At 49.9% G+C, this 13,881-nt stretch overlaps 2 protein-coding genes across 4 annotated transcripts in view; one reads left to right on the top strand and one right to left on the bottom strand.

Annotated features, from left to right (window-relative positions):
• The window catches only part of CDC42SE1 (CDC42 small effector 1), a 35,937-nt gene extending 27,755 nt beyond the window's left edge, over positions 1-8,182 (top strand). For all 3 annotated transcript variants that reach the window (XM_072984305.2, XM_078382194.1, XM_078382193.1), the window contains exons 4-7: positions 682-1,020; positions 2,206-2,313; positions 4,071-4,182; positions 4,865-8,182. In XM_072984305.2, coding sequence (XP_072840406.1) covers positions 967-1,020; positions 2,206-2,313; positions 4,071-4,142 — 234 coding nt within the window. In that variant the 5' untranslated portion in view covers positions 682-966 and the 3' untranslated portion in view covers positions 4,143-4,182; positions 4,865-8,182. The remainder of the gene's footprint in view (positions 1-681; positions 1,021-2,205; positions 2,314-4,070; positions 4,183-4,864) is intronic.
• Positions 8,183-8,527: 345 nt separating this feature from the next.
• On the bottom strand, positions 8,528-11,228 carry C15H1orf56 (chromosome 15 C1orf56 homolog). Its single transcript, XM_020798245.3, has 2 exons — positions 10,029-11,228; positions 8,528-8,925 (listed from the first exon to the last, which is right to left on the bottom strand). The coding sequence occupies exons 1-2, from the start codon at positions 10,713-10,715 to the stop codon at positions 8,890-8,892; spliced, it is 723 nt and encodes a 240-aa protein (XP_020653904.2). The 5' UTR covers positions 10,716-11,228; the 3' UTR covers positions 8,528-8,889.
• Positions 11,229-13,881: the final 2,653 nt, after the last annotated feature.

Consider the following 13,881-nt stretch of genomic DNA (forward strand, 5'->3'; position numbering starts at 1 on the left):
GCTTGTACTAGTTGGGGGATTCTGGGAGTTGTAGTCTAAGAAAGTCTGTTAGAAGCTCAGACTCTTGACTATAAGGTTTACAGAGGTTTTTTTTAAGTGTTAGAAAAAGAGCAGAAGGGGACCAGCCAAAGTCCAGCAGTCAGAGAGAAAAAGCCTGATAGAAACTGTGGGGGAAACTGTGGACTACAGTTCCCATGATCCACAGGGCCATTTCTGGTTGGGAAGGGTGCTCTGAGCCATTTCCCAGGAAGAGGTGTAGTAGTGGTTAGAGCATCAGTTCTGGATGGGAAAAGTCCAGCTGAAAAACCCTCTTTCTACCTCTCTCTGTTCTCTTCTTTTCTGTGTCAAATGCAAGGAGAAGAAACAAGGGAGAAAACACATCTTGTTCAACAACCAGGGGTTGTTTTAAGACATCTCATGCCTGTAGCCGAGAAACCCTGAGGTCTAGAACCTTGAAAGAGCTTTGACGGCTTAGGGCAGAGGTGGGACTACCAAGGCGATGCGGGTAGGACTTTGACATGAACAGGATTTTAGGAAGTGGGATATTTTGAAATAAATTTCTCTTTTGGAGCCGGGAAGGGAGATGTGCTGTGCCCGCTGCTGAGCCTGTAAGCTCCTCGGGGCAGGGAACCTGGAAAGCCGAATGTCTTCATCTTTCTTCTTTTTTCTGCCCTTTGAAAGGTATCTTTGGCTGAGATTGGAGGAAGAAAAACTGAATTCCTCCCCTGACTCTTTGGACCACGGAAGACCATAACGACGATCGATCGCCTTTGACCATCGCGGACCGTCAGCGATCCAGGTGGCGCTGGGCATTGCCTGGATTTCCAATCCCACAGAAACGCCTCGCTCTCTCCTTTCGGAGGGAATCTTCCCGGTTGGCCGAGAAGGGCCGACACGGACACCTTCCCGGCATCCATCAGAGAGGAGGCCAACCTGCGGGACAGAAAACTGGCCGCCTCCACGAATATGAGTGACTTTTGGCACAAGCTGGGCTGCTGTGTTGTAGAAAAACCACAGCCGGTGAGTTTGGTTGGCCTCCTGCTTTTTTACCTGTTTTCCCAGGGTTTTGGTGAAAAGGACGGGGACTCGGACGGCTCCTGAAAGACCCACCCACTGGACTGCCCGCTCTGGCTCCCCCAAAATGATCTCCGAGATCCCCCCCAAAACCCTCCTTGGTGCCTCGTTCGGCTTGTGTCGGCCTTCTTAACAAGTTCCTTCCCCCCCCCCAACCCTCCCTCTTTCCACCGAGCCTTGTGCGTCAGGAATCCGCGGGCGGGCGGGCGCCTGCCTCCTGCCAACTCTCCAGCTCTCCAACGCAGGGGCAGAAATGATAGGAATGCCGTTCACCTCTCAGCGGCGTGTCCCAGCCTGGCTTGGCTTCTTGGCTCAACCCTTCCTCCTTCGCCATTTTCTGTGCTGGGGCAAGCTGGCAGGCCGGGTAGAGAGAGATGCTGTGTAGCCACTGACTTTTACAGTTGTTGTTGTTGTTATTTATTTTAAATCCCATCACATTAGATCTGTTTACTCTCACCTCCCATTCTGTGGCCTGTTTCCTTCAAGCTTAAAAATACCCTCCTGGGGCTTCTTTGCAGATGGGCTGGGATTTCTTTTCCCCCAGGGCAAATCTCTCTTTTCTGTCTATTTTTAAATACCTCTTGTGTTCTCTTTCTCTCTTGGAGACCCCTTTTCCTCTCTCCCTCCTCTTCTCTCTTTGAAACACCCCCTCCTGTTTCTCTCTGTGTGTGTGCATGTGTGTCTCCCTCCCCTTCTCTTGCTCTTTCTTCCTCTTAGCCTGTTGGACTTCTGGAAGAGGCTTCCATGCCTCGTGGTCTGAAGTTCATCAGGTAGTGAATGTCCAGCAGACAAAAAGCAACACAAGGGTCACTCCCTGCTGAAGCGAGAGGTGAAGCAGCCAGCAGGCAGAGGGTAGATTTTTGTAGCCTCTGTTCACGGCCACCTTGTTTTTATAGAAAAAGATAACCCCTGCATTTAATCGCTTGCCCCTCAGCCTTCCTTAAAGGAAGACAAGGCCAGAGGGCAGAGGGCAAGCGGCAGGCTCTTCTGTTTTCACAACGCCCCTGTGAAGTGGGCCAAGTGAGGAGAAGAACTTGCCTGGCCTCCCCAGGAGTTGGGTCTCTCCGAGCCCTTTGCTTCAGGCAAAGCCACATTTTAAAACTTTCCGTTCTGTTTTATGCCCTTCCGCAGAAACGGACGAGGCGAAGAATCGACCGCACCATGATAGGGGAGCCGATGAATTTTGTCCACCTGACGCACATTGGGTCTGGCGACATGGTGAACGAAGGGCTTCCTATGGTATGACATTTATTATTGAATTAAAAAAACAACAACAAACCCGCATTTATGAATTGCCTTTCTGCTTGGGCAGAGGGTTCACGAGAGCTGGATGAAAGCATTTGAAAAACAGATTAAAAATGCTATTTTAGCAAAAGGGAATTTTGAAAGTTAATATTTTGGGGGGTGGTAGTGGTGGAGGACTACAAATCCCATAATTCCCCAAACTGGGGATTGTGGGAGTTGTAATGAAAGACCAGAATAATACATGGTACTCTTCAATATACATTGAAGAAAGAAAGACATAGTGAATAAAAGGGGAATTCTCCCAGCACTGTGGACACACACGGCAAGAAAAAAGGCCGGGGGGGGGGCTTTTTCACTTCCAGTTTTGCAGCAGGAAGAAGCAGAGGCATTGTTTCCAGAGTGTAAATGGGAACCAGATTAAGAGTCCGTAGGGAGGGTCTTTCCCCTCCCTGCCAGAAAGCCCTAATTAATGGGAGCAAAATTAGATGTGGCCGTGAAATGTGCATTTTATTTTGTTTTAATTGAAAAGAATACAACGCAGAAAGCATCAACCTAGTCCAAAGCAGCCAGCCTCAGAAGTGGAGTTTTTCTCCCCACTTTAGGATTGAAGCAAGGGGAGGAAAGGGGTTAAATCTCATCCCTCTCATTCCATGACTACAACAAAGCCCATACTCCACCACTGCTAACTCCCCCTAAATGCGAAGGGAACATTGAATAAAATAGACACTTATACTGTAGGAAAGCAGGATCTGCTCGCGGGCTCCCTCTTGTGGCTGCTCTTAAAAGGAAACCCATTTGGAGAATATACTGTACAGTAAATCGAATTGATTTGAGTGATGAGGTTTTAATTCTAAACCCATTTGGCACTGGGTCAGATGGGGTGGGTGCTTCCAAACTGGTAAGATCAGAGCTTAGGAAGTTAAGCTTTTTTAAAAAATGATGACTCCAAGAAATACCCCTGCCACCATGGGGCAGAAGGTTAAAAAAAAAGAAGTAACTTTTGCTGCTTTCTAGATTTGGGATTTGGAAAGAGCTAAGCAGAAGGCTGAATAAATGGCGTTTGTGAGTCATCGCAGAACGTACGAGGCAAACCCAAGAAAAAATGATTTAGTTATTTGTTTTGTGTCCTGTTGAGAATAAACCACCCTGTGATGCAATAAAAACACGTCACAGCATGAATCAATATAGATGGTACAAACAGCTGTTTCAGGAACAGGCGATGGACAGGAAAAAATTTGTTGGAAGAGGGGAATAAAAATCCAGAATAATGGAAGCTCAGAATTCAAAGGAATTTCCTACGCAATTCAAGGCACTCTATGGAATGTAACAGTGGCTCCTCTTCCTTGCCACTAGAAAGCTAGTGTTTCAGGGAAGAATCTGCCTTATAATGGCTTTCTCCTTGAGCTGCTAATGCTCCAAATGCAAGGAAGTGTTTGCATCTCAGTTTTTTGTGGGGCTGGGGCTGGTTTTAAAACAGGATGTGGTGTAGACTATAGAAGAACTTCATTTGGTGACTCCGTTCAGCATCTGCTGTAGACCTACTGTAGTCAGTTCACGGCTTGGGAAAGGGACAGCTTGGGGACTACAATGCCCAGATTACACAGACCAAGTGGCTAGCTCGATCATTTGGGAAACAAGTTACATTTCCAAGCTCTGATGCATTTGGGAGCTCAAGGAATTAAATAAAGTAAGCATTTCTTAAAGCTGTGCTGTTCACTCACTTTCTCTCTCTCGTTCTCTCTTCCTTCCAGACTGGAGCTGTACAAGAAATGAGATCTAAATGTGGCCGAGACCGACAATGGAGCAATTCTCACATTTTGTAGCTCTGAGGGATGTATACTTGTGTTGTTTTTCCCTTCCAGTGTAAGTCCGTTGCAAGATTGACAAATCTACCCCCACAGTGCTTTCCCTGATGGTCACTGAGGACTAGAAACTGAGATGTTGGGTTTTTGGGTTTTTTAAATTGTTTTTAGCTTCTAAAATTGTGTTTTTAAAGACTTCAGCCACCTTGTATCCCTTTTTAGAAGAAAGGTGGGCTTAAAATATTTTAAATACATAAATAAGATACAAAGCATTAACCCACCAGTTTCAGGTTTGTTTGTTTCTTGGAAGAAAAGAGGGAAAAAAGCAGTGTTTTAGAAAATAATATGGAATGGGTTTATAAAAATACTTGCCATTGTGTCGAAAAATGTCCAGGCATTTATGGCTGGGGGATTCTACGAGAAATTGTTCCCTCCCAGCCAAGAATGCTAGGGACATCTGGAAGATTATTTTTCAAGACCGGTTAAATTAGGTCCCCCCTGATGATCTTTTAGTAAGTGCACACCTCCTTGAAAAAATGAATCTCTTTATTGGAATTTTTCAGGAGATACCGCTGCACATTCACCCAACCTTTTCATACAGGGAAATCTGACAATTGAGTAGCTTAATTAAGACCATTATTCCATCGTTCCCCTTTATTAAGACCGTTATTCCATTAACCTCTTCCTCTCAGTTTGTGGAAGGGACTGTGCTAATTCTTGTTCTGCTCTGCTTCTTCTTGCAGGTTCCAGGCTAATGAATAAAAACCAAAAACACACACACAAAAATATCTCTAGATAGGTATGCATAGAAGCACCACTCACTTGAATTACCTGTTGTGCTTGTCAGGATGTGTTGACTGTTTCAAGGAACGCTGAGGATTTTAATTCTTCAATAACTTATGCAAACCGATTCCGATATTTTTCTTTTTGCTTTGTTTTTAATCTTTTTTTTAAAGAGCAAAAGCAACAAAATATATTTCTTTTCCTCTGCATCTAATATCTCTTCGCCGACTCTGCAGGACTGGGTGGACGGAATCATCGCGGAACTTTTCCTTCTGACACATTTCAGCAACTTGGGGTGTTCCCCCCCCCCCGCGCACACACACTGTTCTCTGTTTATATATATATATATATACTGTATTGCTTTGCAAGGAAGATTGTCGAACTTCAAAAGATGATGGCCAGCGCTTCAGCAGCTCATCAAAGCATTCTATCAGATTATTTATCATTTTTCCTTTTTTTCAATTTCGTGGCATTTTTCTCATCTGGAGAAATTACCGGCAAGATTGTTGGGTTTGTGTATTTCCCACCCACCCTCCTTGAGAAGTTTATTCACTGGATTAAAAAAAAATTCTAGAGCATCAAAGGGATGCCCACATGAGAAGGCAAAGGTTTTTGGCGTGCCTGGAATAGGAAATGCACAGGACTGTGGTTGGTGACGTCCCTGCCACTGGCCACCCGATGCCTTCTATAGCCCACGAGTGCCCTCCACTTCAACCAAGGCTGCGCAGGAATGTTTTCTGTGGATCTGAATCCATGCTGATGAGGAATGGCAGGACTCCTCTGGATTATTCTCTGCCAGTGCCTCTTGTGTCTGTCTATCCGTCCGTCCATCATTTTTGAAATTTGTCTCCTCCAAGCCTTTTGGGAAACACTGTGGGGAGACGATCCCCAGAATGATATTTAGGGCAGACTTATGATCAAGGCATCCAGCCCCAACTGGCTTTCGCTGTGGGTTTGTCAGCTATCAAGCAGCTGTCAAAAGGAGAACTCAGTCATTCATTCCGTCACAGGCGTGGGGTTGGCTGAAATGTTACAACGTGGTGGGGAAAAGCGTGTCTTTGTGTTCAAGCCTTCCCTGTGGCCATTGCAGTCCTAGGTGGGTTCCCTTAAAAGAGGGACCTAATTAGAAGGTATTTCGGAACCCTTCTTCCCACCCCCTGGGGGTCTGATCCTTTTCTTGTGTTCCTCTGTGAGAGCGGAGAAGGCGTTAATGGAAAATGTTCTTGCACAAACACACTGGAATTGTGGACAACCTTATGTGAGAGACCCCGTTTCCTTGCACGCTCCCCCTTTTATAATGCGCTTGTGGATGAATTTTTTTTTTTAATATGGACATATTTTATTCAGAGAGGACGAGAAGATCATGAGATTACAGCTGTCTTCTTTTTTTAAAGGACAACAATTTTCTAGAGAAGTAAACCCGTGTTTTGAATTCCATTTGTCAGATTGGTCCAAACTAAAAACATCTGGGCACCTGGAAGCTTTTTTAACCCTGGCACCCTGGGGGGTGGGTGGGTGGAGGCACCTGCCTCTGAGGCCGCCTTTCTCTCTAGGTGGTGGACGTATTGCAGACAATATGATGCCCCCATGGCTGAACTCTGGAATCGCATTTCCACTGCAAGAAGATCACCTTACCTTAAAAAGCTGAAGAAGAAGAAAAAAAGAAGCCTCTTTCATGTGGAGTGTCCCTGGGGAAATAGCTGATTTATGTTTGTTGATTATGGCAGAAGTGAACAAAACAAAACAAAATACTTTGTTTTTTCCAAGTCAAGATAAGCACAAGGTTGCTTTAAAATAACACACAGCTATTATATGGCAGACTTGATACAGACTTGACTTGATAGTTTTAACTAGGAATTTGTTTGCTGTTACCTTGGGAAAGTGACTTTGGACTATGACTCCCAAAATCCTTTATGGCAGGGGATTCTTGGTCTTGTAATACAACATTTTCCTGAGCTGTGTGTTTTGCCAGGTTATTCTTCATTTCAAAACATTGTTATTGGAAAGCTGGAAATTTCAAGCAGAATGTCTGCTTAAAATTGACCGTTTTTCCCAAGCAGTTTTAAAACCTGCTTCCAGCAAGCTAGTTTTTTCTTCTTCAAGCAACAGAAATTTAAGTCAAGTAGATGCAATTTTATTCACATTCCTTGCATGGTGGCTCCCCTTCCACTTCACTCACTTGTGTTTGGCTTGTTCCTTGCTTGGCTTTCCTTCCTCGGCCTCTCACACCTGCTTGGAAGGTAGGACTTCAACAGGTAAAGCTTTTTCTTGTTGTAAAGACATTGGGGGGGGGGTTTGAGCTGCACCTGCTGCCATCCTGTCTGTCACACAGCTGACCATCAAAATCTCTGATGTCCCCAAATCTGATATCTTTATTGTCTTATCTGATGCATGTCGGAAAACACTATACTGCTGATCTGCAACATACTAGTTTTGGGGAAGAGGTGGCTCAAAAGCAGCGAGCCAAGCTGCATTCTAACTGAAGATAGAGAATGAGGGGTGAGAGTTCTGGGTGGAAAAAAAAACTCTGGACTCCTCCAGATGGCTGTCTATCCCTGTACTCTAGATTAATCAGGCACCCTGCCCTTCTCACAGATCTATACTTGAAATAATTTCTAATCATCTGCCTGTTGCTTTTTTCTCCCTTTGTTATTTCCATGTGCTGTCCAAAAATATATATAAAAAAATCCTGCCTTTGCTTCTTAAAAACTCCACACCCTGTCTCAAAAGATTGCCAAAGCAATCAGGACGGGTAAAATTTGGCAATTTGCAGGTTGGGAGGGTTTAAGATTAAAAATGACAAAAAGGGGGGGTGTTGCCGCATATGGCCCGGCCGCCCTGAATAATTTGTTCGTTGTAAAATCCTAGCTTTGCTGTGAGCGATTCCCCCAGCTGGCCTGGGGTTAAAAATGAAAAGAATGAATAGCAGGGACTAATCTTATTAGCTTGAAAAGATTTTTTTTGCCTCTTTTTTGTAAACAGCAAAATGACTGTGCATAATGGGACTGGAATGATGATCAGGAAACCTTTTCTTTTAAGGAACTGATTTGTGACCCATGTCCAGATATTTCTGGAGGGTGGGATATGCTGCGGTCCAGAATCTTGTAGGATGGCTTTGTTTCGTTCATGATGGAGAAATCTGAGGAAGGCAAGATATGGATTTTTTTTATTTTACAGTACTTATTTTCCATACCTGACCCAAATGCTGCTCAGCCACCCTTCTCTTCCAGAGGGTGTAATGTATGCTTGAAAAAAATAATAATAAATGGCCCCCAAAATTTTTGTGATCCCTTTTCTTGGTGCTGAGGCTGGGTCGGGGGGGGGGAAGCAAAAGGAAGGTTGCACACACAACCCCCCCCCCCCCGGTGTGCTATTTCTCTTTGGCAAGGTTTTTCTGCAGAGTTTGCTCTCCAGAGGAAAAAGAATCTCCTGGGGCCAAAATCAGCCAAGTTGTTTCAATGCACAAAGGGAAAGGATTTTTTTTTTAGCAGTTAAGAAAAGTGCAAAATAAAAAGGAGTTTTGAAATCTGGATTAAAATCTCCTTATGGCCGGCCACCACCCGTTTGAAGGGAGGGGAAAGCCTAGATCCGTGTTAAAATGCAAGAGAACTAGAAAGCTCAAATACGCAGGAAGTGACATTTTTATTAAGCGTCTTGCAAAGAACTGAGAAGAGTCAGGCAAGGATAGTGTGGAGGCTAGAGGAGGAGAAATCCTAAATTTTTTTCTCCTTTCCAACATGCAACTTTAATTTAATTTTTTTTGGGGGGGGGTTCCGCGTCAGCGGCTGGTGTGAGGCCTCCCGACCCAGTCCTCGGTTTCTCCCTCAAAATAAAGGAGCCTTCAACTGTTGTGGAAAAAAATTACTTCTTGGTAAAGAAAAATCTTTAAGGAAGGGGGGGGGGAATTCTAAGAATAGTATTTCTTAGGAAGATCCATGACTTCACCAGCCTGGGGAGATCTTCGGAGATCTGTTGGGATTTCTTTTCACGCTGGGCGCTCTTTGTTGTTGTCTTTAGTTATCTAAAGTTTAAAAAAAGAGAGAGAGAGAAGAAAAGGTAAGGATCAGGGCCGGGGGGGGGTGTCTTCAGTGCGAAATGGGCAGGCGTTACGGGGAAATGGGTGACCGTCTCCTAAGGAACATCTCGAGGGGGAAAGAGGATCTTGGAGGCAACCAGGATCAGCAGGAGTTTCCTTGCATCTGCGGGAGAAAAGCTCAACCCTATCATGATGAGTAAGTCCAATCGTGATATTGGGGAACTTTGGCTCCTGAGGTAGATCTCTAGACCAGTGGTCTCCAACCTTGGGACTCCAGATGTTTGTGGACTACAACTCCCAGAAGTCTTCACCACCACCTCTGCTGGCCAAGATTTCTGGGAGGTGAAGTCCAAGAACATCTGGAGGCCCCAAGGTTGGAGACCACCTGCTCTAGACGGTTCTGTGGAAGGAAAGGGCGGCTCTGATCCAGCCGATGGGGTTCGTGGCCAAATTCCACTGAAAAGCCACCAGCCTTTGGGTTTTCTCTAGGGTTCGGGCCAGATCCAGGTCAAAGGCTGGAACCCAAAGGATGTAGTGAGTGAATTTAAAAATATGAAACCAACGCATGGGCTAAGTGGGGCCTCACTGTTTGGGAGCAGTCTATCTGTGAAACCTGGGGACGGGCATCCAAGAAGCCTCAAGTGGTCCGCTGTTGAAAACAGGAAGTTAGGACAGTTTGGGGGTGACAAAAATTGTGGTTTCCAACACATGATTATACCTCTGAAGGGGGGGGGGAGAGAAAGCACCACCCTGGGGTGACCTTGCTGACCCCTCTGCCTGCAAGGGCGTCTCAGGGGTTCAACTCCCCAGGAAGTGGGTCTGGTCAGGGGGGGAGGGCAGGTGAGCACCATCACCTTTCGCCTCCCTTGGGCCCCCCCTCCACACGGCGGCCTGCAGGCACTGATCTCCGTGCCTGTGAGAATAAAGGTAGAGTGCTCTTGGATATTCATCACGCTCCCCCAGAAGGGAGCAGCTTTCCTGGTTCAGCCTCCGACTCCCAGACCCAGAGGTCGCCGCCGTCCCCCAAAGGGTGAGGTTGGCCAGCCGTGCCCAGCAAGCGGTCTGCGGGCCCAGCAAGCGGCCCGTACCTTCTCGGCCGCCTGGGACGGGAAGGCCTCCCGGACGGTCTGCCAGAGCTTCTTGAGCCCCTGGTGGACGTGGGTCCAGAAGTGGCGCCGCAGGTGCTCGCGGTCCTGCCGGATGTCGTCCAGGGCGCAGAGGTAGTCGGGCCCCTTGGCGCAGGGGACGGCCGGCCGGTCGCACTCGCGGGCCGTGCGGTTGCAGGCCGGGCAGAGGGCGTAGCTGCAGACCTCGCGCTCCAGGCGCAGGACGTTGTACTGGACGGGGTCCAGGCGCACCCCGGGCACCGCGTAGGTGATGTTCCGCACCCGGGACATGCTCCCCGCCGGGCAGTTGCAGTGCCAGGGGCTCCACGGCTGCCAGCTGTAGCGGGAGTCGCCCACGATGACCACGGCCTCCTTCCCGGAGGACGTCCCTCCCGGGCCCGGGGTGACCACCACCACCTCCGAGGCCATGCCGTGCGCCGCCGTGGCCTCCACCTCGGCCGACTCCTCCTCGGCGGTGCTGGTGTAGCCGGCCGCCACCAGGGCTTTGGCCGCCAGGGGCACCTTGGCCACCAGGTCGGGCGGGGCCGAGACCTTGTTGTTGCCCGTGCCCTCAGCCCGGCCCCCACCGCCGCCACCGCCGTCCGGTGGCCAGGGGTTCCACAGCCACACCAGCAGCACCACCACCAAGGAGGCGCCCCCTAGCGCCATGAAAGGGGGGGAACTGCCAAGGGAGGGCCCGACGCCGGCGCAGCAGCACCACCACCACCACCCCGCGCGCCCTCCGCTCCGCCGGGGGGAAGGGGGCGTGGCCTGATCAGCTCCCGAGGGGGCGTGGCTTCGCTAGGCAACGGCGGGGGAAGAACAAAGGGGCGGTGGAACGTGGGCGGGGCCGCGGAAGGAAGCGGTGGAACGCCGAGGCGGGAACCGCGGGAAAGGGGGGGCACGTGTCTCCCCCGCCGGTAGGCAGCGAGCGCGCCGGGTCGCCTCCCCTCGGGCGGGTCTCCTCGGGAGGAGTCGTCGGGGCCCTCGGCGTGGCGCGGAAGTTGCTTCTCCCTGCCCTTGTGGGGGGGGGAGAGAAAGGGGTGTGTGGACCAGCTCGTGCGAACGGGGCCCTGACGCGTGTCTGGGGCTCTTGGGGGCGCTGGATCCTCCGTGAAGCTTCTCGGGGTCCGCTTTTCCTCTCCCCCCCCCCGCGTTTTCCCTGCGTCGGCTTTTAAAGAGAGAGCTTATATATTTTTTAAAATCTCCTGATTGCGAGCCGCCTTTCGGTCTCCCCGGGCGGCTTTCCTTTTCCCCTCCAGGCAGGCGCCTCCAAGGAGGGGTCCCGGGTGCGGGGGGGGAGGAGGAGGGGGGTCCCCCTCGCCCCCACCCTGGGCAGGTCTGTCTCTGTGTGTGTGTGGAGGGGGGTCCCCTTTTGTCCCCTCTTAAAAGAAAGGGAAAGGCCTCCCTTCTTCCCTTTGCTCTCCTCCTGGAGGTTGGATGATGCATCATCCTCACCATCACCCCCCCCGTTTCCCCGAAGGGCCCCCCCAAGAGAGAGAGCGAGGGAGCTGCCCCCCCTCCCTTCTTCCCTCGGTTTCCCTTCTCGGCGCCTCCCTGCCCGCCTTCCCGCCTCCTTTCTTGGCCTTTTCTTCGGCCTTTCCAGCGGCGCTTTCGGGAGCCCTTCTCGACCCGCCTCTTTTGTCTTCGCTCCGTTTCGACAACCCGCGTGTGTTCCACTTTTTTCCCCTCGGGGTCGTTCATTCAAAGTTAGGCGACGATGAGCCGAGAGAGGCCTCGTGTGTCCCCTTCAACCCCCCCTCCCGGTGGTCCCTCCGGGTTGCAATCCACACACCCCCGTTTAAAAGCCTGCTCACCAGTTCTTGTGGGGCTCATCCTTGCTGAGATGATTTTCCTTCACCCTTTTGTTAAGTCTAGTTTATTGTACCTGTGTCACATCGGGGTGTTTTCTATTTATAAATTACAGTATATCCTTGTAGAGTTGATGTGTCCCAATAATAAATTTTTTTCAATAAACACATTTGCTGCATAGAGATTTAATCCAGTGTATGTGGGGGGTGTACATATTGATTTGTTTTATTTTTACCTGGATAACACACAAACTTGGACCGAAATGCCTACTAAAAGCAGCCTGAGCAGCTGCTGACTGCAGCAGCTAGTCAAGAGGCTAGTCCTCATGACCCTTTAAACCCCCCTCCCCTGTTAAAAGCTGAACAGGAGGACTGCAGCTGCTTGTCCGCTTAGCCTGGTCATCAATACGGCAGGCCTTTCGGATTTTTTCCTTTTTCAATGATTTTCCAATTATTATTATTATTATTATTATTGTTGTTGTTGTTGTTGTTGTTACTGCAACTGCATGATGACGATGACGACCAGCGGGGCGTCCAGTAACTCCTGGATTTAGCCCCAGGGGCGAAGGGGCGGCTCTTCCCAGGGGCGAGTGCAAATGGGGGGGGGGAGGGGGAGGTTTGATGCATTTAATTGTCCCTTTAACGAGGAACGGCGTCGGAGCCTCAAAACCTGCAGGCATTCAGAGGCTGGCTCGGCCTTGGGGGGGGCTGGGGGGGTGAAGCGAAGTGTGGGGAGTTCCAGTGGGAGTCCGATTTAGTGGGGGGGGCTCGTTGTGGGAGAGCCGGAGACGCAACCCCCCGGGTCCTTCCCCTTTAAGCCCTATTACGTCACTTTTCTTTCTTTTTTTTTGACCATTGAGCGGGAGTTGGGCGTCTCAAATACGCCAGGAGCAGGGGCCACGCCCAGTGGCTGAGATGGCTCAGCGGGGAAAACGCTTGGTAATGTGATTTTGCGGTCCCGGTCGACCGCCAGTTCGAATCCCCGCCGGTGAGCCTGACCTGCTGCGCGTCGCTGGTTCTTTGTTTCTGGGCTTGGGTCCTGCCGCCTGTGCAACCTTGGGCAAGTTGCACAGTCCTCACTGGCCCCCCTTGGCAGGACCGTCAGTCAGGGCTAGGCAACTCACTCGTAGGTAGCGCAGGCAGGAGGACCCGAGCCCAGAAAAGAGAACCACATTTTGCAAAATGGCGGGCGGGCCCCGGGAAAAAAAATAAAAAAATCCTTTTTTTTCCTTAGGCGCCCAGCGGGGATTCGAACTCGCAGACCCCGAAGGGCCTGTTGCCTTTGCAGGCGCCTAACCCGCTGAGCCACCGCCACCTCTTGGCTCGAGGCCCTAATCTTGGTATATTTGACCTCTCTACCCCTAGAGGCCAAAGGCGAGAAAAGGAGCGGAGGGGATTCGAACCCCCAAACTAGGGCCTTCTAGGTCATTGAATTTACCTCTAGGCTACCCGTAAAACCGGAAGTGACGTTCGGAAATCTGCTATATGTCTCTATTATGGTAGGCTACGTGAAGGTAGCAGGGGACTCTCCACGGATTCGAACCTGTGTACTCCAGAACTGTGAAGGGGCGCTCTTACCCTCTAGGCCAAACTGAGAACCGGAAGTGACGCTCGGAAATCTACCCTATGTGTCGCCCTTAAGAAATATAGATTTTGACAGTGTCATTTTCCTGGATTTCGGTTTCCTTTTCTTGCCCTTCCACTTAAGGGGTTCCGGCTTCCCAATAAACTGGCGCCTCCTCGGTGAACGCCTAGAGAATCGCCCCCAAATCTCTCCGAAAATAGTTGGGGAACATTATTCCAACTTTTAAAAGCCTTATTTATATCTTTGGGGGGGGTTAAAAAGAATTACAAGTAGCGGCTTTCTCACGTGCACCCCCTAGGGGTTCTCGGCTCGGCGGGGATCGGGGCCCGGAAAGTCTTCGGCGCCAAGCGCGGCGCTCCCCCCCCCGCCCGCCTGTCCGCCCCCCCCCCCGCAATCCCGCCCATTTGGGAGCCCCGAAGCCCGTCCTTCCCGAACGGCG

Source organism: Pogona vitticeps, chromosome 15 (genome assembly GCF_051106095.1).
Source record: "Pogona vitticeps strain Pit_001003342236 chromosome 15, PviZW2.1, whole genome shotgun sequence".
NCBI classification, from domain to species: Eukaryota; Metazoa; Chordata; class Lepidosauria; order Squamata; family Agamidae; genus Pogona; species Pogona vitticeps.